The 27,569-nt window shown below is 45.3% G+C and overlaps 1 protein-coding gene across 1 annotated transcript; it reads left to right on the top strand.

Annotated features, from left to right (window-relative positions):
• The first annotated feature begins 197 nt into the window (after positions 1–197).
• Positions 198–25,697, top strand: LOC119394990 (F-box only protein 28). The gene is made up of 7 exons (XM_037662285.1): positions 198–369; positions 11,381–11,527; positions 17,288–17,536; positions 20,310–20,508; positions 20,611–20,761; positions 23,205–23,532; positions 25,659–25,697. The coding sequence occupies exons 2-7, from the start codon at positions 11,396–11,398 to the stop codon at positions 25,695–25,697; spliced, it is 1,098 nt and encodes a 365-aa protein (XP_037518213.1). The 5' UTR covers positions 198–369; positions 11,381–11,395.
• The last annotated feature ends 1,872 nt before the right edge of the window (positions 25,698–27,569 follow it).

The raw sequence follows: 27,569 nt of genomic DNA, 5'->3' as shown, positions 1-27,569 counted from the left end.
ATCTTGTGCAACGTGAACACGGCTAAGAAATATAATGGGAGTCCGTATGGAATATTGAGGTTAAACAATAAAAAGCCCAAACAAATGTAGAAACAACACAAATACAAGAAAAAAAGTTTTCTTTTTATTATTTATTCCTTCTCGCTCCCGAGCAATTCGATTGGTTCGCTGAGTCACGTGACATTGAGTACGTCTTCAATGGAATAACGCTGCGCTCGTTTGGTTGGCTGGTTTTGGTGCTCGGTGTGTTGAGGAAAAGTGGTAGTCGTGGTTGTGGTTGTGGTGGACCGAATCTGTGGAGGTGGCACACTTGGAAGACGGCTCTGCGAAGATGTAAATGGGTTCATAAAGCCTGACGGTGCACTAAAGGTATTTTCACCGTTTCATCATGCTTGCGAGACGCTGAACTTCGTTTTACGTAAGCTGCGTTCGGGTGTACAACGACGCGATGCCAAGCGGGCTTCGCCGTTCCGAAGTCTCGATCGGGCTCTAGAGACGTCGAGGAATCGAGAAATCGCGGCTTTTAAAAGCTACACTCTTTGTGAGCTGATCTTGCGGGGTATTTGTAGCTGAATGTTCTCGAAAGAAATAAACGATTTGACCGCGTTTGTGATGACCCAGTGCTGCTTTGACGGAGTCGGTTTCCCGCTTCTCGAGGTCCCTGGAAGTTTCCAACGAGCTGACCTTCGAACAAGAGAGCCAAATTGCTGCCCCTGTCTAAAAGAAAAAAAATTGGAAAGTTATGAAAGCGGCTGCGGTTTTTATCGGAGGTCTAATGTCGGGTATCGTGCGGCTTAAGCTTGCCAGCCGAACAAAGGGAACCGATTTTGTGGGGGGGTCGGCTATATCTCGTCGGATTGCTAGCTTTATTAATGAAACGAAAACGATCGCAGCCGATGTCAGTCGCTCTCAGTTTTCTTTAAAGCAAGATTTCTCGATGTGCGCAGTAATTTTTCTGTGAAACGCGAGTCTGTATCGTTTCGTGTGGCCCCGTTTTTCGTTTCTGAACGTCACCTAGCCCGCGATAAAATTAGAACAGGAATAGCTTCCCGGTATTATAATACGCTTCCTGGCCTGTAGATATGCGTGAAAGTTGTTAACCCGCTTTTCCATATCTGATTTTGTTCGTGGTATTCCACTATGTCAAAAAAAGGTAATCGCGTCAAAGCACCGGAGCGGTTCCAAGGTAGATTATCGATCAGCCACCTCCGCTATTCAGATACAAGCGTTTATTCCGCATGTGATGTAAACATTCATTTACACTCGTTAATTTTTTTACGCTACGGTAATCGCATCCCTAATCGCAAGACTACGCTATCGTATCCTCTGCTGTCGAGGCCCTGATTCGATCCTATCACGCAGTTGGGGGCTACGTAACGCAGCTCTTTGTTCTGCATCTTACGAGATCATCTCGTCCACTCGGACAAAAAAATTTTTTGCTCTTGCTTGTTAGGTAATTTAGGACGTCGCCTCCTTTCACATGTGCGTCATTGATAATGCAGAAAACGAATAGATGCTTTCAATGTTTCGCACGAACTGAGGTGAAGTCATAATAGTACCGTCGCCCGGGCATTTTGCGATCGAGACCGAACTGCATTGAATTTCTTTATTGTAGTTTGTGTAACTGCCAGCATAGGAGTTCTATCGCAATTAGACTCGATTACGATCGAAAATGCCCGATACACTTCCCTATGTTCAAAAGAGGCATGACCTCATTCACTTCGCTTGTGGATTTATATCACTGCTAGATAAAAACAGCGTCAATTTCCCGCTTCTCAGATCTAGTGTGAATAGGCTTTCCTTTAATGTAAATCACTGTGCACATCATCGCACTATGGTAGTTGTGGTAATGAACATAATTCGTTCAGTGTTGTGGGGAGAATTTGACCCCATATAACAAGCAGCCTCCTTGGATGTTCACTTCGTTAATTCATTGTATCTACAGTTATTTCCTGCAAAAAATACACCAGACAGCACTTGAACCTACGTAAATGCTTCTGTCAAGCGGAAACGAATAAAACACCTGGGTAAATTAAGGTTAAAGAACCCTCGATGGTCTAAAGTCCGAGTCGCCTACTACGGTGGGTCTTCAATCACACGGTAGTTCTGCCACGTAAAAGCGGCGAATTTCGGCCTTATTTTGTACGTGTGGGCAAGGTTTAAACGCCACATTTATTGAAAAGTTGTGCTCACGAGAGCTGAGACTTGTGCAACGTCGCACTTGAACGTAGGTCTCACGAATGTCTCATCAGCCTTGTATCAGGCAGTCCTGTGAATAAATCAGTGCTATGGAATGTGCTGCCTAGGCTTCTACTTTGTCTAGTTGTGGTTTGCGGTGTGATCAAGATGAGCTGTGCAACTGCTACGCGTGTGTTATACCAGACATGCTCCAAGTATTTCAGTATGACGTTGCGTTGTGAAAGAAATTCTTGCCTGCTCAATGTACCTGCAATGGCTTTTCAAAGCATGTATTATCAGGGGAATCTAATGTAAGAAGACTTCAGGTTGGAATAACAGCTTTGAAGTAATATTGGCTAGCGCAAAGAAATCTCATGAATGTCAAAGTGCGTTTTGTTTAGAGGAAACAAAATTGCTGCAGAATTACACCATTACCATCTTTTAAGATTGTAATGGCATGTGGGAATTAACTGGCCTAAATGGGATCCAGTACACAGCTGATGTCAACCTGGAGCAAAAATGACCATGGAATATCAGCAGCTCATCAGACAGTAGTGTCAGTGTTGAGTCCTTCTCTGCTGCCTTCACCTTTTTTGTTGTTTTTTTGTGCTAATTAGTTATGTCTGTAGTCAGACATAACCAACTAGGTCAACTAGGCCAACTGCTTCTCTAAGAGAGTAGTGCTATGTTCCAAATCACAGGTTCACATACACACTCACTAATACACTGATAATGCACTCACTTTACAGGCATAACATAGAGCATTAATGAGAGTGAGTGTCCGAGTATAAACTTGAGTGCCATTTGACATCGACATGAATGATTAATGACCTGAATCGAGACACTGTAAAAGTAACGTCTCAATTTGCATTGTATTGATAGTGTTACTTTTTCAATTACTGTATGCTTGAATTGGGACTGTATCTTTCACTTCCAATTAACCCCCCCTATGGAATGCCTTCCGGGCCCTTAGGGTATCCAAATAAATAAAGGTAAATATGCAGAAGACAAAGATAATGTTAGGAGGCTCAGCGGAAAAAACGGGAGTTCACATTTCGCAGCCAGGCCCTAGAGTCTGTGCAAAGATGATGTATAGCAACAGTCATGTATAACCTAAGAAGGCAGGAGAGGACTTATTCAGATTACCAAAGTGCGGCAGGCAGTTGTCTCCATGACAAGAGAAATCTTATGTTCATGTTCCCAGCCACGTTGTCTTGTCGGCAAGGTCACTGGTTGCGTGGCTCACAATGTCAATCTCTAGTTGTGCCCATCGGTGCTGGCTTACGTGCATCTTACCTTTGAGTGGAATGCTGACACCACTTGGAATCTGCAAGATGAATTAAAGTGGCTAGGAGCCCTGTGTTCATTCAAGCTGCCGCCATCTGAAGGCGACAGAGAAACCAGGGAAGATAAAAGGAGATCAAATATTTGTTTCAATCAAGTATGCTGTGGTTCACTGCTTGTCGATATGGCAACAAAGATGCACTAACAACCTCGAGCCAAGAATAGAGAAAATGGTTGTGGAAGTGATTAGTGTTGCTGTAGCTCGGTCCAGTAGAGCACCACAGCTGTTGCGAGTCCTTCCGCTTCTGGTTGCAAATTCCTTTGTCTTGTCCCTCCACGGTGGTTGTTGTATTAAAGAGAGAGAAAGAAAGAGAAATGGTTACATGCTTTTGGAATGCTGGAAGTTTTGTCACAAGAAGGGTTTGAATTTCACATGGTAGTTTTTTGTGGCGTTTCAAGATTTTATCAAAGCATTGGCTTAGGCTAGTCAGCACTCCCTGACACTTCAATCTTCAGCACAGAATAGGACAGGGGATGTCTGCGCTCATTTTTTGCATTAGTCGGCTGTTCTTTTCTGTGCTGCAAGCCAGGGTTATAAATGTGGGCAGTAGTATCAGCTCAGGGGCGGTGTTCTAAGATAATGGCTTTTCGCTACACTTTCACGAGATTTCATGATATTAGTGCCAGCCTTATCAGCACCTTCGAGCAACGTTTGTGGCCGGCTGTCTTGGCACATCGCAATGCTGCTGTGACACCCATAGAGAGCCGAAGATGCCCTTTTCTTGTTTTCCTAAACAATATAGGAGTTAATGGCGTTAATGTGTGGTCATGGATTCATTACTAGTTAGAGCCAGCTTGCATGTGACTGTCATGAACCACCAACACTACTGCACATTGCATGTCCACATACTGGAAAACAAAGGCAGAAATGCTACAGCACACTGTAAGGCTTACACATCCCAATGTTACCTTTAGGGGATGGTTCATTAGTACCTCTGGCTAATGTGATCAGCTTTTTAGGTGAAACGGATGTTTTAAAATAAGATTCAAGTACTGCAGTGCATGCTGCATTTACTAGCGAAATTATTCGTCCCGTAGCTGGTGCATCATAGCCTTAGGCACTTTTGCTCCACTGAACTTCTTAACTAGTGAATTTGCTTAAACCTCGAAAGGACCTGTTAGCTGAAGCCAGGATTGCACTGTTCTATGCAAACCTTTGCTCTATAATCTTTTTTCCTCACTTTATAACCAGGGGATTGTATAGCCTTGTTTCTGCGTACTAGTCACGCTAACCTTTATCTAGACTTAAATCACCTTACTGACGCATGCCTTTGACAGTGTTTCAGCACGTATTCAAACTGTAGGAGGGTTAGTGGTAGCAATGGCAGATTGCTTTCGTCCATATCGGACAAGCACCTCTCATGACTTATGAAAATGTGTGCGCAGTCCACTTTGTTTCAGCAGTCAGCCATACCAATCCTGCCATTTGAAAGCGCCGAAACTTCATCATTGTGAACATTTTAAGGATCCTTAGGATCTGCCGAAGCGACCCAGACTGTTAGAGGGACACTAATGAAAAAAACTATTTTTGTCATATTAGTAAATCACAAATCCTCAATACCGAAACCTCTATGTAACCTTAACGCGAGAAGACACGCAAAAAGAAAATACTATGGGCGGCGCCAGCGCCCTGAAGTTCACAGTGATGGGAAAATGACATGGAAAACTTCTAATGGAGAGACAAAGCAGCAGATTTTACATTATGCGGTAACCCAGAAATAGTGCAGGATGTAGAAGTAACAGGCAAGGCGTAGTGATCATAGGTTGGCAAGGACGTGGATTGCCCTCAATGTGAAGAGAGCAAGAACAAAATTAACCACTAAAAAACAGGCCGACCTACATGCGCTAAGGTAGCCAGCTGCAGCCTTGAAGAAGACAAGACCGCTTGTCGTAATGATGGCTCCAGTGACATCCCATGTCCAAGAATTTTTCATCTCTTCAACCTAGTCACGCTAAAACGGATGAATTCAGGGTTGCCTGTCATTACAAGTATGGTGGCTTAGAATCAGGAAATGGCAACAGACTGATTTCTGAAGCAGCAGTTGAAGTTGAATGTAATGCACCAAGGCAAGAAGCAAGCAGTATCCCTCAAACAACAAAAGACAATAAAGAAATGACAACAGATGAGAGCGACCACTTCAAGGGATAAAATAGAATTTGTTGAACTCTCAGACCTGATCAGAGTAAGCTCGGTAACATACCGACTTCCAAAGTGAAAGAGATAAAAGCAACCGTAAGAAAAAAAGATGGGAGTATCGAAACGGCTAAAAAGAAACTGTGTAAGGCGGATCAGCAGTGTGCGCACTAGAAGAAAAAGCAGTGTTAGCAATTTCAATGGCATAGTGATGTGACGGAAGACTTTTATTCTGCACTGTAGAGTTTGCATATTAGTCATCCAACCAACCCATCCAATCAAAGTCGAACAGGATGTTGAGGTTCACATGCAACTATTCATGAGGTTAGAAATGCTACGAGATGTACATCACAGAAACGTGGTCAGAGAAGGCGGCATGAAATTGATTTGATGAAAGACGGACGGGATATTAAGTTTAAGAAGCTTGCGGCACACTGCACACAATGGCTTAAAAGATCAAATGTACCAAACCAGTCAGCTGGGAAAGATGATGTCATTATATTAATGCATAAGAAGGGAGACAAAGGACTTGGAGATTGTAGACTCATCTGTTTACTTTCAGTATTGTACAAAATATTCATGAAGTTAGTTTTGAATAGGATAAGAGAAACACTTGACTTTAACTAACCTAGAGAGCAAGCTGGTTTTAGGAAGCGGTACTCAACAATGAATCGCAACCTGTGATCAATCAGTGAAATGGGAAACCTTTGAGCACAGCAAAACCCTTTATATAGCTTTCATAGGCTACGAAGGGCATTCGACTTCGTAGAGATACACACAGTCATGGAAGGATTTCGTCACGAAGGAGTACCTGAAGCAATGGTAAATATCCAAACTAATGTCCGCAAAGGTTTCAATGCGACCTTGCTTCTTACGAGAAAAGCAAGAAATCGTGATTGAGAGAAGGATCAGGCAAGGAGATATTTCTCCAGTGTTTCCGACTGCATGCTTCCAAGAGTATTCAAGATCTCAGCAAGCTAGGTTTGCAAATGACGTTGTGCTCATCAGCATTGATGGCAATGAATTGCAAAAATTATTGAGGACTTGAACTGAGAAAGTAATAACCCTTTGCGACACGGGCATCCTCATTTGTAGACATTTGTAGACATTGAGCATTCTTGTTCTTTTATATCACTTCCGAGTGAAATATTTTGCTGTGTACGATCACTTTGGTTAAGGCAGTACCATGTTTAATGAGTCCATTGCAAGTGGGTCGTTTTGGCAGGAATTTTGAAATATCTTTACCTTTTTAGGAATGCTCGCTGTTAGCAAGCAACCTATTGCATGTAATTTGAGTGGGTAGTTGAATTCAGTTTATGAAGTGATATAGCGTGACTGCCTGGATATTTATCAGTGTTGTAAGTACAATTAATTGCTGTACAATACACTATGATCTATTCTACACACTTCCACTTTCTTCGAGTTTGGGCCAGAACCTTAGCATAAAATTATGTAAATTTCACGCCTTTATAGATGGTTTGATTGTATGGGTGTTGCAAAAGGTTAAAGTAGGGCTAAAAATGAATATGGAGAGACCAAGATAATGCTCACTAGTCTGGCGAAAGAAGCAAAGCTCACAATTAGCAACTGCCCCTAGAATCTGCAAAGAGTAGGTGTATAACCTCGTGAGCTGGTATGGTGGCGCTACTGCTCTCGCCCTCTATTGGGCTAGCGGCGCGCTGTTAGGATTGTCGCCTACGGGCCCGGTCCGCTTGTTTCAAGGCGCGGCTACGGTTGCGGCGGCCGCTGTTCTCCAAGAACGGCCACCGTAGTTCTTCTTTTTCTGTCTGCGTTTGTAAATACGCTGTGCTAACTTATGTTTATTTTTGTTGTTTTTTTTTTTTTTTTTTCCTGTCTGAAAACCTCTCAAACTACAGCCGTTTAAAGCTGTAGCCGAAAAACCAGCTTGCAGCCACTCTTGTTAACGTAAGCATTCAACAAAAACTTCGTCCCCTTTTTGCCTCAAGCCATTCGAGAGAGACAGGCCCCCCTCTGTCCGTCTTTTTGCTGAAACCGAACTGCGAGCCCTACCAAAAAAAGAAAAAGCCGACAAAACACAGCTGCTTGCGCCGGAAACAAGTTCTTTTCTGTCCCTTGGTCACCGCGCGGGGAACGTAGATAATCACCCCCCACCACACACAAACACGCTCACAATGCCACACACACACACACACACAGGCGAGCGAGCGCACACACTTTACAGACAGAGCTGCACGCGCCCATCAGTTCGTCATGGTTGTCGTTGCTAGGAAAGCGCACGCCACCCGCGCGTGACCGTGAGGACAAGAAGCGACGTTGTGTTTGTTCTTGCGGTTTCCGTAGGATTGAAATTGCAATGTGTGTTTCAAAAGGAGTTCTTGGTCGCTTGGTACGAAGTTGCACGCGAGTGGTCGGTGTGTCGTCTGAAAGAAGAATTGATGTGCGCGATCGAGTCTTCCGACACTGGGAAATGCAGAGTGCAATCGAAAACCATGGACTACGACGTACGAGTGGAGGTGAGCTTTTGATTTTTCAGTGCCCTACGTGTGCTGAGCCATACCGAACTCTTTTCGTTCCCAATGAAGAGGACGCGGCAAATTTGTGTCTGATTCCGCACCGGCTACCCCTGCTCGCCGCTCTGGCTGGCGAGAAATCACGCGTGAGAGCAGAAGACGCAGACAGGCACATTGCCCCTCTAGGTGGCCGTTGTCAGCCTGCTATCTTCCTATTTCTTTGTGACCTTGTAAGCTTGTGTATACATTTAAAATAAGTTATAAAAGGCGAAAAAAAAAAAGCACGAGAGTGAGGACACTTATGGACGGAATTCGAGGCGTTGCTTACGCAGCCCCGCACAGCTGCGGTAGAGTAGTCTTTCATTTTCGTCCGACTTCTGAGGTAACCCGCAGAATTTTAAAGCTAGTTGCTTCCGAACGGTGTTCCTACAGCTTTTGTGCCAGCCATGCACGCAGAAGTGCGGAAAATTACCGGAGTTCTGCGACGTTTTTACGTCCTTTCGGCGAGGAGCCATGCGTTTCTACCATGACTGCGGGCAAGGGAGCAACAAACGACAATCCTAAGTTTTCCGCCGCGGCCGTCCGGTGGCGCTGCCTGTTCGGTTCAAAGCTGCAGCGCACTAGGCCTATAGCTATATAGTCTGGTACAACTTTGGAAGGCAGCAGCATTTTGCCCCTCATAGGCACACAAGCTTGCACCAATGGCCGCACTCTAGACTGATGTCATGAGCATGGGACCTTGGAGACAGAGAATGTGGCTGAGAACATGAGTGGTACTATCGGGCGATTATTTTATAACTAACCTATTTCATTGGGCTGTAGTTTTGTTGCAAATTATCCAATTTTAATGCGGCTTGCGGCAAAAGATTCAGGAAGGATGAAAATTTATTGGCTCGCTCCAGTGTCTGATGTGCAAGGTTGAAAGAAAAAGAATAAATAAGAAATAACCAAAACCAGGGAATTCCATACAAGAGGGACACTATGCGCACACAAATGTGCATGCGTCAAGGCAACGCGGCACGGGTGTGGTATATAAGTGTGTTTGGTTTTCCCGTCAGTGTAAGTGGTGAACCATATGTCGCCAACTTCTGCCGCTGCTGGCTGATGCTATCGCTGCGCCGGACTAGCCATCGCTCTTTGTATAGCATTTTGTGGTTTTCATCATTTCTTATTTATTCTCTTTTTTACCGGCATAGCACAAAAAGAAATGGGTCGGGCCATTAAATTTTCATCCTTCCTGAATATTTTGCCGCAAACCGCATTAAAATCGGATGCTTTATAACGAAACTACAGCCTAATGAAATAGATCATTTCTAAAAGAATCACCCTGTATTTCATTAGTCGTGAAGGCAATCTGCCGCACTTTGGCCATCTAGGAGAGGCCTCTCCTGCCTTGTACCCAACTACGGGCCATTTACTAACAGGGAGGTCTAACTCATGAAAAGAAAATCCCTCAAAGAATAAGGATTGGCCAGAGCGCATGCAGCAGGCACTCCCAAAACATGACTGTCTACTCACTGCTGTCCCTAAACTGGAATGTGTACAACCATCGCATTTTACCAGTACTAACATGTGGTGCAGAAACTTGGAGGATAACAAAGGAACTTGAGTAGCAGTTAAGGGCCACACAACATGCAGCAGAGTACAAAATTAGATGTAACATGAAGTGATTGGAAGACTGCAGAATGGAGCAGGAAGCAGGGGTCGACAATATTCTAGTTGACATTAAGCAAAAAAGAAAAAAAAAAAGGTGTTTATGCTAGCCACGTAACGCATAGCACAGATAATCGATGAGAGATGAGAAATGGTCAAGGATGGATGGCAGAGAGTTAGTTGGGGTGACCAATCTACAAAATTTGCCAATATAATATAGAATCGTATAAAATAGGATGATGCTGGTGATGGAGGCTGCCTGCAGCAAGAGATTTGACCTGAGAGAAATAAAAACATTGGATATTGGGTATTCTGAACATACGTGTGTTGCTTGCTTGATGTCCTCACACATGAATTTTTCTAGGGTGAGCAATGCACGGTATCTGGCCATCATATGATGCAGTGCTGTACTGATGCTTTTTTTTTGTTCCAGTAGATTGATTAATTATTTATTTGCATTGAAATGGTTGTATCTTGAAACAGTGCATACTTCTGTAACTCTATTCACTTACAAAAAGGTCAACATCATTAGTAAAACTTGTTGTTGGGCTAGTTGATCATCATGGGGGGACTGGGACAAACTTTTTCCAACTAAGCTTTTTCATTCTGAGAAGTCCACTTGGATTTCCTCGTAGCTTTGTACTACAGATTGGTGAATGCCAATTTTCGCTTTCATAACCCATCCTCGATCTTGTGGTATTCTGCAGAACTAATTTACCATCTTTATTTAGCCCATGCTTGTCTTTTGAGTGAATAAAAAAAAATCATTTTAACCGTAGCTGCACTTGCTGTCTGTAAAGTAGAACGAGTACCCTTGTCTTCCAGGGCTGTGCTTGTGATTCTTTATTTGTTATGAAAATGTAATTCTCACTTCAATATTCTCTAACTTCTCTGATCATAAATGAAGTAATATGCAGTTCGTAACAAATACAAAAAGCAATGCAAAACTCCGATTATCCTCTTCGCTACTTGCGTCTACGTTCGTGGACATGACTTCTTAAGCAAATTACACAACAGCAAACTGCTCAGCATTATTGGGAACTTACGCCTTTGTCACCCAGAGTGTCCTTTTACTCATAGTCCAAGAGTGAGCTGCAAAAATCAACATTGGCGGCTGGTGTGCAAACAAAAAACTGCGGTGGGCAAACCGTGTAGTGCACAGCTGCATAGACCTAACTGCTTAAAGTTTGGAATTGGTATTTCTTTTGCATACAAAGTAGTGTGAACAAAAGTTATTCTGTTGGTCTTTGGGAATCATTAAAAAATATATTTGAAACACTGGAAGCCAGAATTCGCGTTTATCGACAGTGTTCTTGCCATATTTGCAACTAATGTCCCCATTTGGGACGTCAATTTTTGTCCTTGGAAAATGAGATTTTATTTGCAATGTTTTTCCTTTTTTGAAACCACATGAAATTAAGATTTTGCAAACTGCATCTCTTTTTCTTGCCTACATCTTCATTCATTAGTGAAGAGGTTAACAACCTGCCCTATTCTTCAGTTTCACAATGATGACATGGAAGAGTTCTTCATTATTCACTAAGCTATGAATATGATTGCCTTTTTTTTTTTTTTACAGTGCTCATCCGAAAAGATGGAGAACTGCGACACGTACGCACAGGATGATGAACAGGGACCAAGCACCAACCTGCTTGACCTGCCCTCCGAGATCATCGAGAAGATATTGCGGCATACGAACTTTGCGACCATTAGCAACACTCGCATGGTAAGCAGCCATGGAACCTTGGCTAACCTTGTGAAAACATTTACCTTCTTTGGCTTATTTAATCGAGAGTAAACTAGTACCTATGAATCCTTCTAGGCACAATGTTTGCAGTGTGCTCATACTGTGCTGGAATTTTTGCCGTAGAATTGTTTACAAAGATCAGTTGGTGTGAACACATTTTGCAGGTGTGCCTGTCACACGATGCATAGGAAGGAAAACGTATACGTGATTGGGCAGTTTAAATTATGCATTCTTGTACTAAAATACTGTTAATTATGTGTGTGTGTGTGTGTGTATATATATATATATATATATATATATATATATACACACACAGTCGCCGACCGTTTATTCGGACTCGGCGGGAACCGCTGAAAAGTCCGAATAATTGGGAGTCCGAAAAAAAGGATTCACCAGAAAAAAGCACTTTTATTGGCCCAGCGGCCGGAAAAAACTTGTTAGTGCGCGTCTGTACACATGTACGCTTACGCGCGACCAAGTCGGCCTGTATTTCAGCCAATGTTTGGCCACCCTGCGGGTCAGCAATAGCACTGCAACAGCCTACGCTAAATCCGCATTTGATGGCTGTGGTGTGGGAGGTGCGTCACCACGGCAGTCACTGTCCACATGCGCTGGTTCGAGTAGCTGACGGATGATCTCATCGCCCAACTCGGCGAAAACTCCCCAGCAACTTCCACCTGGTGAATAATCGCCGCTTTTTTTCGCCATCGTCAGGGCCTTGTAGTTGCCGCGTTTCTTTAGTTCCGACGGCGCACATGGAACGGGCAGCGTCGGAGCAATTTCAGCAGATCAGGCCTCGCACGAGCAGGACACAAAGCTCGGGATGCAGATCAGGCCTAGCCACAGAAACATGAGAACGCAAACCCTCACACGCCAAAACGAAACGGTGTTGGTCTAGTTGATGTTGCAGCGCTTCTGTAATCTGTTGTACTCTCTTCGTCCGAATTAGGATCCGCGTCGTACTCGTACGCGCTGTCATTCGCCTCAAACGCCGCACAGAGCCGATTCCAAGCTTGGCTTGGCTTGGCCTGCTGTTTGGCCGTGGTAGCCGTTCAATGGATACGTGACTGGCTAAAGCCTAAAGGCAAGCGTTACGTGTAGCCAACAAACATAGCCTTCGAGATCTGTAACTTCTGCGTGGATTTTTGACACTGGCACGATCTCCAGTTATAGCCAGTGCAACATTTCAGTGCTGGCAACCTAGTAAAAATTTTGTAACCATTGCTGACGGCTGTTATGGCGTTCAACGTCGCACTCTATCAGCCGCCGGAGTCCGAAAAATCGAACGGCGGGCTGTGGGGCGTCCGAATTTTCAGTCGTGAGTTTACATTACTTCAATGGGACGAGTGGCGGTGCCGCGAAGGTGTCCGAATAAACGGCATGTCGGAATTTTCGGCGTCCAAATAAACGGTCGGCGACTGTATACAGTAAAAGCTCGTTAATTCGAATTCCACGGGAACGCTGAGCAATTTCGAATTCAACAAAATTCGAAATAATGAAAGTGAGCAAAAATGGGTGGATTTCGGGGGTGGGGGCACGAAAAATATTTATTGGCCAAAAAAGTCGGTGATGACCATCTGCTTCTTTTCTCTGAATGCCACAGCTCGGCTCTCTGTTCCAGCGCGCGGACGCGGCGCAGGGAATCCTCTTCACCCTCTTCAAAGCTCAAGAAGAGACGCCCATTAAGTGCCTCCATCACGGCAGAAGCTGACGGGCGCACAGGCGCTTCGTCATCTTCGTCTTCCTCACCTTCTGGCTCTTCAGCAACAGGCTGCGCACCGGCTACTTGAGCGATAATGTCCTCATCAGTCAGGGCACCACACACCGATGCACCGTGTCAACTTCAACATAATCGGCAAAACGTACGCCCCGAGTGTCGCGCAATGCCACTGGCATGAGCTCCTCAGCCCGTCCACGTCGACGTCACAACTATCCTGCGCACTTCCAGCTGCAAATCCACTGTGGCGGAAACAGTTTGCGATTGTGGTCGCGGTCACCTGTTCCCATGCGCGCACCAACATGTGCATGGCAGTGAGCAGCGTAATGCCGAAGTCCTTCCTGTCGCCCGCGCACAAACATTCTCTCCAGCATGTGACGCCTATAAAAGCACTTGATGTTCCTTATCACACCCTGGTCCATTGGCTGTAGGGCCGCAGTCGTATTTGCTGGAAGGAACACTAACTTTGTTGCTCTCAGCTCAACGTCGACTTTGTGCGCCGAACAGTTGTCGACGACAAGAAGAACGCGTCTGCCGCCCAGTTCCATTCGCCTGTCGAATTTCAGTAGCCACTTCCTGAATAGGTCACCTGTCATCCAGGCTTTCTTGTTTGCGGCGTACTCCGTCGGCAGTGACCGAATGTTTTTGAAGCACCGTGGCTTGAGTGCTTTGCCAATCACAAAAGGGGGACCTTTTCCGTACCGGTCATATTTGCGGCGACCAGAACAGTGACACGCTCTTTGCTGCGCTTGCCGCCGGCACAGCTGTCTCCCTTGTAGGTGATCGTCTTGTCTGGCTGCAACTTGAAAAACGCTGTCTCGTCAGCGTTAAACACATCCTGTGGTGAGTAGCTCTCCAAGTACTGCTGCAGGGTCGCTTCTCCAAGTAGCGCATGTTTCGGCGTCCACTTCCTTTGCCTCGCCGGATAACGTGCAGAATACGAGATTGTGCCGCTCCCTAAAACGATGAAACCATCCCTTGGAGGCGACAAAGTCTTCAATGTCCAAGCGCAGGGCGAAATCGGCTGCCTTGGCCATGATGATAGGGCCGCTCAATGCGATACTCTGGGCTCTCATTTCTTTAACCCAGATAATCAAAGCCGACTCCAGTTCCGGGAACTTCGCTGTCCTTAGCCTTTTTCGACTGGCGCTAAAATCCTCGGCTTCATAGGCGTTTTCAATGGCCGTCCTGTTGCGTATGTAGGTTGACAACGTGCTCGGAGGTATGCCGTGCTTCCTCGCAATTTCGTATTTGCTCGAGTTCCCTTGGTCAACCTCTCGCAAAATCTCCACCTTCTCCTTGACAGTCTTCGCGCAGTAGTTTCCCCGCGGCATCTTGCAACTACGATGCGGAATAAGACGGCTTGACGGCGTGAACGAACAACGTGCTCGAGGAACAAAGTGACGCTGCCGGGTGCGGCCTAGGACTGCTAGGACTACTCCCCGACTCCTCAGCGTCCACGGGTCCCGCGTATACAAATGGCGCCAGGCGCTGAGATAGCGGGAGGGCTACGGAAAAAAAAAAAAATTGCTCCCTGGATTTCGGAGGCCATACTTTGCTCGCCCTTCGCTCGGAGGCCACTTGAAACTCGGAAAAGCGGTCGTGCCACCTATCGTTCGGCCGTAAAAGCTTCCACTAGTGTTTGACGATGATGACGCTCGGCGGCGCGTGCTTCGAATTATCCGTAGAGGCGGCAAGTTCTGTTCAAATTAACGAATCGTTTTAACATGGTCTCCTATGCACTGCGGACCGGACTGCGGCGACCATTCGAATTATCCAAAATTTTGAATTAATGAGGTGTGAATTAACGAGCTTTCACTGTGTGTATATATATATATATATATATATATATATATCGAACTCGAAGGGGATCGCGAAATAGTTCGATATATCGATAATTCGAAATACGAAATATGCATATTTAAGGCTTTAATTAAAGCACTGCAGGCCTCGACACAGTTTTCTGAAATCGTAAAAAGCGCGAACATGACGATTCGCTCACATATGCTAAAGAACAAGGCAAGAACTTCTTTTGCAAGTTAGCGCACTTTATTTCGCATGAAAAAATCCCGTCAACTTATCTTGCTTCGTGCGCGCCGTGAACATCAAGTCATCGTCAATATTATATAAGCTTTCCAAATAAGTAAATTCAGCACCTTCCGCCACAACAGCGTGATCGACGCTGATGCGAGCTCTGTAGCGCGGTAAAGGGTTTAGCGGTGGCAGCGGCGGCTGGCATCTTCAAACCGCACGGGTCCATTTCCGCAGCACCGGCAACGTCACGTATGATCTCGGCATCGATGCAGTCAGAAAGAGCTACGTCGTTATCTGCACCGATAAAGCCACTCGCTGTGCTCCCGTCCGATACGGCGCCCGGAAACGCGAAGCCGCAAAATTCACTGACGCACCTTACGCCATAGTCGGCGGTCATGACGCGCCCAAAGTCGTCACCTGGCACCAAGGCCCGTAAGGAAGCAGTGCACGACGGTGCTTTACTTGACGTCGTTTCAAGCACCGGTCATGATTTTTATCGCTACGAGCGGGACAATGTTTAATTCGACTCCCGAATGACGATTTATCAAGAACAAAGTGCAAAGTACACATTCTGGAAGAGACAACGCTGCACGAAGAAACATTTCTCCACCGTCAACTTGTAGGCGATACCGATGGCACTTGTGGCTTTGCAGACGGCAGCCGCCACTTTGGCGAGAAATGCGAAAACAAGCGTAGCCTCTGAGATTAGCATTTTAAAACCGAAAACACTAAAACTACGTCACAAGGTTGCGCATCTCGAAGGCCATACTTTGCGGGCCCGCATGCTATCGTGCGCGAAGAGACAAGGAAGGGAATGCAAACGTTACAACAAGGCTGCCAAGTCACTTCGAATTCTCATTTTGGTGCCCTCGGCAATCAGCCTCTTTGAAAAACACTAGCCCATGCGTTAAAACCTGCGGACCGCGCGTCAAATATACCGGTGAACTGACAAGCGCTGCGCAACGAACTAGAGCAACGCAATTTCGTCACCTGCGCGCGACGAGGGATTGGAACTTACGCAAGAACGCGGCCGAAAAATGATCAATAGTTGTTAGGAAAAATTCACTTTCTGGGCTTCGGCGCGGGGCAGCGTTCGATAAAGCGGATGTTTCGCTGTGCGGGAGTTCGATATACGTGCACACCAACCCCATACTTTTGCATGGGAAATTCAAGGGGATTTCTCAAATGTTCGATATAGCCAATAATTCGATATATCCGGGATCGACTGTAGATATATATATATATTATATAATATATATATATATATATATTATATATATATATATATAAAGGGGTTTAATGAAAGGGGATCAATAGCTGGGATCACTGGGCTAGCCCCATGGAAGCATTTCAATGGCAACACACAGAGCTCAATGTGCTTGCCTGAGACCCCTGAAATTTACAATACTATAGAGGAGGCTCTCAGTAAATGGAAATCTCTTAAATGGAATTGCTGCTTAAATGGAACAACTGCCTCTGATATGATTGGTTTCGTACCTGAATGCTACAACGCAGTTCATCTCTCGGTAAACGGAACTCTTGTTAAACGGAACATATTTTCTTGGTCCCTTCAGGTTCTATTTAACGACAATCTACTGTATTTTATAAGTGCACCACTATGCTTTTATTTTTATGTGCCTGTGAAACACCTTTTAATTTAAAAATGCTTGCATTTAGGACACTGCTTGTCTTGAGCAGACTGAATTTTACATGTTGGTGCAGTTTCATGTTGCAAGTGAAAAGTAACCTGTTTTGAGAACTTCATCGTGGTTTTGGAACATATTTGTACCTGTGATCTCATTCTTCAATGCTTTGCATTAAAAAAAATTACTGTTTTGAAGGGGTGGACATTACAACTCTTTTTCCTAGGGCGAAATGTTTGAAGTGCCCCTTGCTCTTTAATAAATTTTTAACTTGGACACAGGGAAGCTCTCTCCATCTTTGTCCATTGTAGTGGAGTGTCCAGAAACAAACATTATTCATTTCAGGTGTGCCACCACCTGAACAATGCGGCATCTGGACTGCTCAACTCGGAGTTTGTGCGGCTGCGGTGTTCCATGCAACAGCGCTTTCAGGCCATCAAGGCGCAGATGCCACGACGGGAGTCAGCGCGCCGCAAGCACCCGCTCTCACGCGAGTGTGACATCATCGAGACGGTGCACATGCGGCTGACCCTGCTGCAGATGACTTTTGGGAAGCACATTGAGCGAAAGCACTGCTGCTTCTTCCCAGGGGAGGTACGCTGTTTAGGCTAGTCACTACTTTCGGTCACATAATGTATGCTTTCGGTCACATAATGCATACATGACAATATAGGGCCAAGCAGGGGTGCAACAGCTGCACCAATTTGACACAGTTCCTTAATTTTGCACCAAGCTGAGCCAAAACCATGAAGTTTGTTGAAATTGCACCACGCTGTGCCAAAATACCTGACCAGCCACAAAATGTTCTCAATATTGCCAATTTTATCGAGAAATTGAAAATGCGTTAATCGCCTGCAGTTTGTGCATCATCATCCAATTCAATCCAGATGTGCAGACCATAACCCTAACTACTAGTTCACTATACCCTAATCACACCGTGAAAAGAAAAAGAAAAAAAGGGACAGCAGTTCTAAACCTTTTTGTGCTTGTCCTATCATGTGCAGAACGCTTTTTAAGCCACTTTTGCCACAGTACACCTTTGCTGTACGGAGAAGCGTATTATGATACAGGAGGGTTACTAGTACTCGGTGTCACGGGACACAGCACATTTTGTTCCTTAATTACTCACACGTGCACACGCCATTTACTAACAAGTACTAGTGCGATTGCTGACATCTGAAAAAATTACTGGCAATCATTCAGAGCGGTGTATGACAGTTCTGCGGCCCGAGAAACAATAAACAAAAACGTATGCCAGTTTTATCTTTTCGCTCCTGCTTCACGAATCTCCCGAATTTCAAGGTCACCATGTTGGCAGATTCACAATAGCAGATGCAGCGCTTGTCAAATGGTTTGACAGGCTGTGCAAATGCTAATGTGGACTTCGACATTGCTTGCACTGTGGGGTGGTTCAACAGACTGCTTTTATTGAAATAGCAGTGCTCAAGTGCACTGTGCACGAGTTAGCTGATGCTACAGTTTGCACATATATTTTCATTTCTAAAAGTAAGTCTTATTTGTTGTACTGCTCTAAATTTGTGATTTCGGGCCAGAAAAAAGTTTTTTTTTTCCCGTAACTTGCTCCAAATTTAGATTTTCGTGCGCCAAAAGCAACATTTTGCTGCTTCAAAAATTGCTCGAAATCCTAATTCGGCTGTTGCACCCCTGGCCAAGTCATGCACATACTTCTGTTTCTATTGTCTTCAGTTTCATGATGTTAGATTGGCATAATTTCGGATGGGACACTTCCATCAGAGCCAGCATCATCTCTAGTGGCGAGATTCTTTTTCTTTTTTTCTTCATTAGAGCATAGAGAGTCACAATTGGTTTAACCAAAATGTCGGTTCTACCAGGTCTGCGTGTGGCTTCCATTATTGATGGTTCAGTATGCTTTCTTCAGGCTGGAAAGTCATTGCTTTGATGAGGAACTCATGATAATACATAGACAAGTCGTCTTTATTTTGTCGCGTGCCAGCGTGCCGATGCAGCGAGGATGATGAAGTCTGCGGAGGCACGCTGGCACGCGACAATTTTATCTTGTGTTATTTTCGAGCTTCTATGCGCATTGATTTTAATTTAGCGCAGGATGGCTACCCTTCAAGCCACTGCAAACCGTAAACAGTGTTTACTAGGGATGGGCGAATATTCGGGTGTTTCAAATATCTGAACAAATATTACAGTATTCGAATTCACTTGGATACGAATTTATATTATTCGGAATTTCGAAGTATTCGAAATGAACGAATATGTGGATGTTTGACCACACATAACCCCCTGTAAAGGTGGTTTCACTGCAGCGTCAGGTTGCTCTACCGTGAAACCACCTTTACAGGAGAAATCTGCACTGCCGCGAAGCCACACTTCAAGCTTAAGTGTACTTTTTTTTTTTTAAGTTTAAATCGTGTTATATGGGCTAAGTATAGTAATTTTTAAATTGTAACATATTGTGCCACTTATAACTTGCACCCTACTGCTATTCAAATCTTGATACTATTCAAGGTTGCTTCCACTTCGTTTCAAACCAAAAAAGTGACTTTCGCTCATACCTAGTTCCAATTCTTAAAAATACTGTGCAAGGGTCATGATAAAAACGCTCATTTTTCATAATAAAATGCGCTATATACTATACGAACTATTCGATTCGAAATTATTCGACCAAATCACTATTCGCTTTGGATTCGCTTCGAACCTCAAATTTGCCATTCGCCCATCCCTAGTGAGTGTTTACATATGAATGATGTGCTGGAGGGACTTCCAAGTGCTTATTCTTTGCTAAAGAAAATGTCGCATGTTGATTGTGCTACAAGATACTATGTATGTTATAGTACCCAGAAGCCTGCTGAGAAGAGAATGCACCCATTTTGGGTGGGTCTTGCAGTTAGCTAACGCGGGTTGTCATGGAGGTATGCGAAATTAGGAAAATGAAAGTGTGTGTAAGTCCAAGTTCTTATCCTAAGCTGTGTTAAAAAGAAAAAAAGAAAACCATGCTTTTTTTGTTTAGGTAATTGGCATGACCTCAATCGTAATTAGCCGATGGAAATGAGTATAAGCTTATAGAAATCTGTTTGTGCATGCAAAATTGTCTTTTTATTTCTTTTTGCGTGTTTTATTGTTTGCATTTATAAATTATTGTACTTGCATACATTGAATATAATTTGGGCTTGCAAGTGCCTGCATTTTTCGCTTACTTGTCTTTTGTGTTTCGTTTATTTATTTTGCTTTGTTACATGCTAATTGGGCAAATGATGCAAGGTATATCCTAGGTGTTGGTCGTCTCACATAAGTTTGGTGCTGCCGTTCGTGCCTCCAACTTGCGTGTGCGGTCTTTGTATATACCAACTCTGCTGTCTCTGGGTGTCCTCCTCAGATCTTGGACGAAGTGCACCGCATCCTGAGGTACGTGGAGGTGACGCCCACGCTGAGCCGTGCCTACAAGGTGACGGATGAGCTCTTTGACCTGACCACCATGGCCATGGAGTACTTCAAGGAGCACATTGAGCCCACGCTGCCCGAGATCAGCTACTTCGCAGCCGACTTCCTCGACTACCCTTCTTCTACTCTCGTGAGCACACTTCCATTTCCCGCTTCCTCCTTTACGTCTCAAGTTTCTACGAGAAACATCAGACAAGCAATGGTTTAATTGTCGGGTCTTTCCCATTGCTCCACAGCTAGCTTGAAAAGCCAGATATCGCTGATGGAGGCGCCGCCGTGTACAAGCACGCAGGGCTCACTGTCCAGTGCACCCCAGTCTCCTCAGCCGCCTCCAGTCAACCCAACAGTGAAGAAACGCCTACGAAAGCTGAGGGAAAGCATGAAGAAGTGAGTTCGACATTTCGTGTTGCGACTGCTTTGTGTTTGTGTGTTGGTGGTGTAGACCATAATGGACCGATCATCTCCCTATAAAGCAAGTTCGCTTGTCTGCCTTTGCTCGTTTGCCCCCCTTAAAGGTGGCAGCGATTATCGTTCAAGTAAATAACTGCTAGCTTCTCTTGCTGTGTCTTTTCTCCTGTGCATGGTTCAGTCAGAAAAGCAGCATGCGTTTTTGATGACAGAGTGCACCATGCTGGTACCCAACGCTGTTTACAGAAATTACTACACTGCCACTGTAGAAAGCTTTTGGGAAATCTAGCTCTGCTCATGAGAATCTTTGCTAGCTGGATCACTCTGGACATCACTGGGTGATCAGGAGAAAGGTTGGTTCTGGGCCAAGCTTATTAAATCACTTTTTTAATGCTCTTAGTAAGTAATCGCTAAGCAAGATTGGACGGCACCTTGCAACGTTAGTGGCGAGTGATACGTGCTCACACATGACACCGTGAAGATCAAGTTGAGGGTAGGCCCTTTTTTCTTTTGTATTTTGAATTTTCTAGGCTGAATAACTTCAGGCTGCGTGCCCCCATCGCTGCCATTCTTGCTGCACTAATCTGTCCATCTTCAAGTCTACGCAACCCGCAAGTTAAAAATGTGGGCTTGAATAGTGTTAGAGGGCCCCTTTAAGTCCCTGGCCCTTTTAGAATGCAATGCAATTCATTTTTGCCGGTGAATAATTATGTGGGCCCTAGCAGGCGCATTCCAAATTTATGATGTTGCGGGAACTTGGAGTGGGATCCTCAATGGTGGCGTTGCCACCCATAGTTCTTGCATGTTTTCTGCCTTACCGAGCACCTTCTTGCAGCATGAGTGCTGCTTTTAGTATTAAATCATTTTCCTCTTTGGTGTCCGTTTAAACCCTACCATTAAAACCCTTAATGATTATACAGTAGACTCCCGTTAAGACGAACTCGAAGGGACCGCGGTCATCTGTTCGTCTTATCAGGAGTTCGGCTTATCAGAAGTGCCCTCAAAAAGAGACATGCTAATATGCCAAGTGCATCCAAATATGTTACTTGAAAACGCTGAATGGAGTAGACTTACAATATGGGCAAAAAGACAAGAAAAGGCATTTATTTGGCTCATCTAGATAAAAACTATGCCTTAAATTAGAGTATTTACACGAATCTTAGGGCACCCGATTTCGCGTGTTCAAAAATAAAAGTGCTCATGAAGATATTTGCTACCACATTTTAATGATAAAACTGTAACACACTTCTATGTTGACGATTAGAAAAATTAAGAGACATGCACCATTTTCCTCAAAGAATGCAAAATTTATTGTCCTGGCAGTTCCTTTTCTTCTGTGAGCCTGTTTTGCTGGCTCTAAGATCACTTCTGGATACGCCTCGGTCGCGTGCTGTTGCCTTGACAAAGTCATTATACGCTGAGTTGCTTAAGAAACTCTGCAAGGTTTTCTTCGAGGTCCGGATATTTTCCCGTTTTCGACCCGTAGTAACTTTTCCTGATCGACGTGCAGCTGGAGATATCCCATCGCGCTACTCACGGTCACAAGCCTCGCGCACACACAAAAGACACGACGCAGCTATATTCACTGTGCAAAATAGCCTTCCTTTGTCGTGCGCTTCCACAATCAAGATTGCTCATCACAATTTGCACTTCACTGGGAACAGATACAACGCGCACAGGTCCTACGCGAACCAACCACAAAAAATACATGTGCTCAGCCGCCATTGTGTGGCGATGACAATCGCCGCAATCCTGGTTTCGGTTTGGTACTCGATTGTGATGTTGTCGCTTTCTTTTTTTTGGCGGAGGGGCCCCAAGCCAAGCTCTTGTGTTCTTCTGTTCTCCTTCGTACTCCAGCTGGGAGGGAGACCGAAGAACGGGGAGGAGGGGGGGATACAAAAAGACGCAATGGCTTGGGGGTCCCAGTTTTAAATCCCCCTAGTCTTTTTGTTGCTTGCTTTGCTGATAAAGCCCCGCACCTCCCCCACCCACAGGCTGGGGGTGAGGGGGGACACCGGCTTTATGCGCTGACCGGTCTTTTTGGTTCGCGTCTTTGCTACAGGAAGCGCTTTTTTAAAATCTTTTTTGCTTTTTCTTGGTCGCCTGAATGCCCCCCAAAACTGCAGTGTTCGCTTTGCGCACGCGCGCTTGTCGATCACCGCGAAGGTTCGTCTTAACAGAAGAGTAGAGTTGGTTCGTCTTAAGCGAATTTTTTTTGCATTGAGTCTATGGGAAACCAAACAAGTGGTCCTGTGTTGTTCGGTATAAACGAGAATTCGTCTTAACCGAGTTCGTCTTACCGGGAGTTCACTGTATTATGTGAACTTAAACTGCGCTTGAGACAAAACACCAGAGTAGAAGTAGACAGGCGCACACACGCTCCTTGAACCATAATGATGCCTTTTTCTTCATCGACAAACAGAAACAGCGGGCAGGTGCTGGCGCTGCGTCGAGAGCTGAAGCTGACGCGCCGGCGGGTAACCAACCAGGCGGCACATAGTGGAAATGAAGGCGCGCAGGACGACTACGACCAGAAGTTGCAGACGACGTCGCGCAAGCTGAACGCGGTGCTGCAGGAGCTGAACCGGTGCAAGACGGAGTTGCAGTACTGGCGCTCCAAGTCGCCCGCCGTGCCGGCCTGCACCTGCGGCAAGACCACTCCGCTTAGCGGGGGCCCTCCCAGGGTGCCCCTATCGACTTCACACCCATCGACTTCCAGGAGGCTGCCTCTTCCTCTTTCGGACTGCAGGGTGAGTTGCTGGTAATTTTCACTGTTTGGAACCGCTTCACTACTTCAGACTACTCTGAAATTGCAGCTAAAGACACATATAAAAAACAGAACAAATAAAAAATGAAAATTGGTTTGAAGTGGAATCGAAGCGAAAAGTATGTCGTGAAGGGCAATGCCCAGTGCTGCAGCCACATCACCAACCCTTTTCGAGCTTGCCTGACCTGTACTTGCTAGAGTAGAATCTCGGTGATAACGAATCTCTAGAAGCAGCGAAGTATTCATATCACCCAAAATTTTGTATCGCCAAAAAGCTAGTGAAATCCATTTTCAAACCATGACACACGCACAGAGCATTTGTTTCTGTAAAAAGAACTCTCGTATGTCTTTCTGGGATACACGCGAAAGGACCACTAAGAAATGGCAGCTGGTGGTAAAGCGTGTATAAATGCTTCGCTTGAGGACAACTGAAAACTAAGTGCCAAAGTTTGCTCCTCGATAGTCATAAGCGAATGACAGGAACGCCGAGGCGCTTCGTGCCTTTTTACGACTTCATTGCATTTAATCTAACGCTGTGTTAGTCGCGTACCTTCGGAGCTATGTAGCCAGTAGCGACTGTGGTTTCGTGCGTAGCGGTTGCGGAATACGATAGCTCCGTTATCAATCCGTGTGCACTGGCCGCTTACGTGGCTTCAGAAATGCGTCTTTGCTATCTATGCGTCTATGCTATCAATGCGTATCTATGCAGAAATGCGTCTTTGCTGCGGTTGCAGCAAGCAGCGTTGCTTTGATGCTGTGAGCGTTAGATGTGTGTATACTTTCGGTTTCTTTGTCACCATACATGACCGCGTCGATAGCAACCGCGATCTCGTGCACAGTGGTTGTGGCAAATGGTACAGTCGCCGACCGATTTTTCGGACCTGGAGGGGACCGAAAAATAGTCCGAAAAGTTGAACAGTCCGAAAAATTCGTTCACGCCTACATTGGCTGGAGCACACTTGGGGTGTTCGGTGGCAAAAATTCCAACCAAATGGCCTCAAGGTTAGGCACGCTCCCATGTGCGCCGCAGTTGTCTACGAAAAGGATGACTTTTCTGTGCTGACGCGCAAACTTGTGGTCAAGTCTTCGTACGTACTGCTCGAACAAAGATTGGGTGATCCACGCATTCGAATTGCTCTCATATTGACAGGGAGGGTTTTCATTGCCCTGAAACATCTTGGGTTTCTCGCCTTTCCTATTACAAGAAGAGGGAGCTTCTCTGTTCCAGTTGTGTTGGCACCAACCATCACTGTGATGCGCTCCTTGCTGAGCTTGCCGCCGGTGCACGGGTCACCCAAAAATGCCAGAGAGTGATCCGGCAGCATTTTGAAAAATAGCCCCGTCTCGTCACAATTGAAGGTGTCTGAAGGAGGAGCATATTCTTCGATCAAGGCTTTGAGCTTGGTGAGACGATAATCAGACACAACAGCCTGATCTACCGCTCCTGTTTCACCACTCACTTTTTTAAACAAAATTCCGCGCCTCTTAAAGCCGCGCAGCCATCCGTCCGTAAACTTGAAATTCTCGATGCTCATTTTAAGAGCGAACGCCTCGGCCTTTTCTTTTAACAAATCTCCCGACACGGGCAAGTTCTTGGCCAAACTCCTTTTAAAGGGAAGCTGAAGCACTTTTTAAAAAAAATGACTTTGGAATGTGTAATCATAGTTTGATCCTTGCTGAATACGAAAACCAATGTAAGAGTTCACAGAAGTGAACGCAAATGGCATTTCTTGGCAAAATAACAGCGGCTGCAGCCGCAGGGCTTCTTGAACTGCTGAGCGAAGGCGGTGACGTCAACTTCGGTGTGCCGCGTCATCGGCGCCATCAGCTCTGTAAAAGCATGGCCTTCGCGATCAGTTCCACCAACGCGCGCAGCCAGAAGTAGTCACGGAGGCCAGGGCTCCGCCAAAACCACGGTGGTAGAATAAACAGGTGGCCCATCGGGCGCCGCGAGCGCGTCGCCGTACTGCTCGAGTTGCTCGTGGCCGCCGCTAGGTGCGCTACGAGTTTTGGGGCCGAAAGACGCGCACCGCAAGCTCTCGCTGTGCTGTAAAAACGGTTTCTCTAGCTAATTTTGTGGCTTTAAACGGTTGTTTGTGCTTTTACTAGCTTGTAGTGGCTGTCTGCGAGCTTCGACGGCAAAAGTAAGAGCGCCAGGCTTTATGAAGCTTAAAATTTTTTAATCGACGCGGGTAGGCCCGATATGTCACAGGGTGCCGATTGCAAGAGACGTGCGCGTATTTTTTTTTTTTTTTTTTTTCGAAACCGTGAAAATTCTTACCGGCGAGTGTACAGAGTAAAAAAAAAGCATTTGGTTTTCACGTTATCGTATGTATGTCTGAGGACTGTAGCTGGCGGTCTTTCCATGGAATTGCATTTCTCCACAACTGCAGTCGCTTTTCGTCTTTCGGCGCGGAGAAAAGACACAGCTTTTCTTTGCACGTTTTGTAGCCAGATTTGCAATCTGGAGCAAAGCATTTTCGTCCCATGGTGGCCGCCGCATCAGCGGCACAGATCGAGCCACCGTGGTTTCAGCCGTGGTTCCAGTTTACAAAGTGAGCGGAAACACTGATGCGGTCGCGCACGTTGGTTTGACAGAGCGCAACAAACGCGACGCATCAGAGCGGATCTCAAGCCGTGGGATCACCTAATCACGACCACAGTGATCTGGCCGTGATCATGGCTCGAAGGCTGATTGCGACTTTGCGACGCTGGTTGCGTCACATAGGGACGCTCTTGCTCTTCGGACGCTTCCACCCCGGACGCCTCCGCATTATCGAAGATGACCACGAGAAAGGAAGAGACGCGGCTGCAACGCTGGTTGCGTTGCATGCTTTCATTAGTGGCGCTCCGTTCTAAGCGACGGCACTCTTTAGTTTTGCTCTAGGCCTCTCTGGTGTAATAAATATACCGCGGAACTCTTTCTAAAAAGTTAAAGATGCAAATTGCAGTTTAAATGCTCGCGACGCACACTGGCCACATGCTTTCAAATGCGCCGGAGCGGAGATATCAGCCCAGAGTATACCTGCTGCCACCTGCGGAAAAGCGGTGGCAACTCGAGCACCTCCGTGACACGCGCCGCATTGGCGGAGCGGCGCGTCAGGCGACCTGTTATTCTACCACCGTGGCCAAAACTACCGACGATGACGAAGTTCCGGTCACGCCCACACTTTCGGCGCGTTCGCGTGGGCGGAGCAAGATGAACTTTTCTTTCGCGTATTTTAAAGCTCCTGCTGCGACAACAGCGAAAAAAAATTACGCCATCGTCGAAATAATGTTGGTCCTTGTTAACAACAAAGTTTTATCGAATTGTAAAACCACTTCAGCATCCCTTTAAGGGAGACACTGGTCCGAAAAATTTTTTTTTTTATTTTCAGTATTTCGAGCTGAACTTTTAATACAATATGTATCTTTCACAGCTGAAAACAAATATGCAATTAGTTTTTGCTATCACTTTTAGATTTTAAATATTGACTGTTACATAAACTTGCATTCTGCCCAGCCTTTTGACATCTTCCTCATAAAATATTGTTACAAATTTGACATGACAGCATTCTATGAAGGCCAGGGAGTGCAACAAAACCATAATTTTATTTTTAGCTTCATTGATACCAGAGTTATGGCCTTAACAAGTATACTAATCAGAAATCTAAAACTGTTGCTTAACTTTGTTGCTAATTAAATCCCTGTTCTAAATAAAAATATCATATTTTTTTCTGGTTTTGTTGCACTAATCGATGCATAAGCTTTCAAATGCTGCAAGAATTATCAAAATCCGACTGCTACATCAAAAGATACTGTGGGCAATGGCTTAGGGTGTGATGAAAAATGTTGTTTTGAGAAAACGACAAAAGAAGTTTAGGAACATGCTGAGCATTTATATTCAACAAGAAAAGGTGTGAGTCTGTGTATTAACCATGTTAGAAGCCACCAGGAACGTAGTCATCATCATTCTCCTTGGTGCGCTTTCTTTTCATGGCATGCTTGAAGTTTTTAGCATGCTCATGCTTCCTCTCTGAT

The sequence above is a fragment of the Rhipicephalus sanguineus genome, chromosome 5 (genome assembly GCF_013339695.2).
Source record: "Rhipicephalus sanguineus isolate Rsan-2018 chromosome 5, BIME_Rsan_1.4, whole genome shotgun sequence".
Lineage (NCBI taxonomy): Eukaryota > Metazoa > Arthropoda > Arachnida > Ixodida > Ixodidae > Rhipicephalus > Rhipicephalus sanguineus.
The sequence above is the reverse complement of the archived record's forward strand: the minus strand, read 5'-3'. Positions and strand labels throughout refer to the sequence as shown.

Coding starts and splice junctions, on each gene's coding strand:
- LOC119394990 (XM_037662285.1), top strand. CDS start 11,396: ATGGAGAACTGCGACACGTACGCACAGGATGATGAACAGGGACCAAGC. Junction 11,528..17,287: donor CCATTAGCAACACTCGCATG/GTAAGCAGCCAT, acceptor TATTCATTTCAG/GTGTGCCACCACCTGAACAA. Junction 20,509..20,610: donor CCCTTCTTCTACTCTCGTGA/GCACACTTCCAT, acceptor ATTGCTCCACAG/CTAGCTTGAAAAGCCAGATA.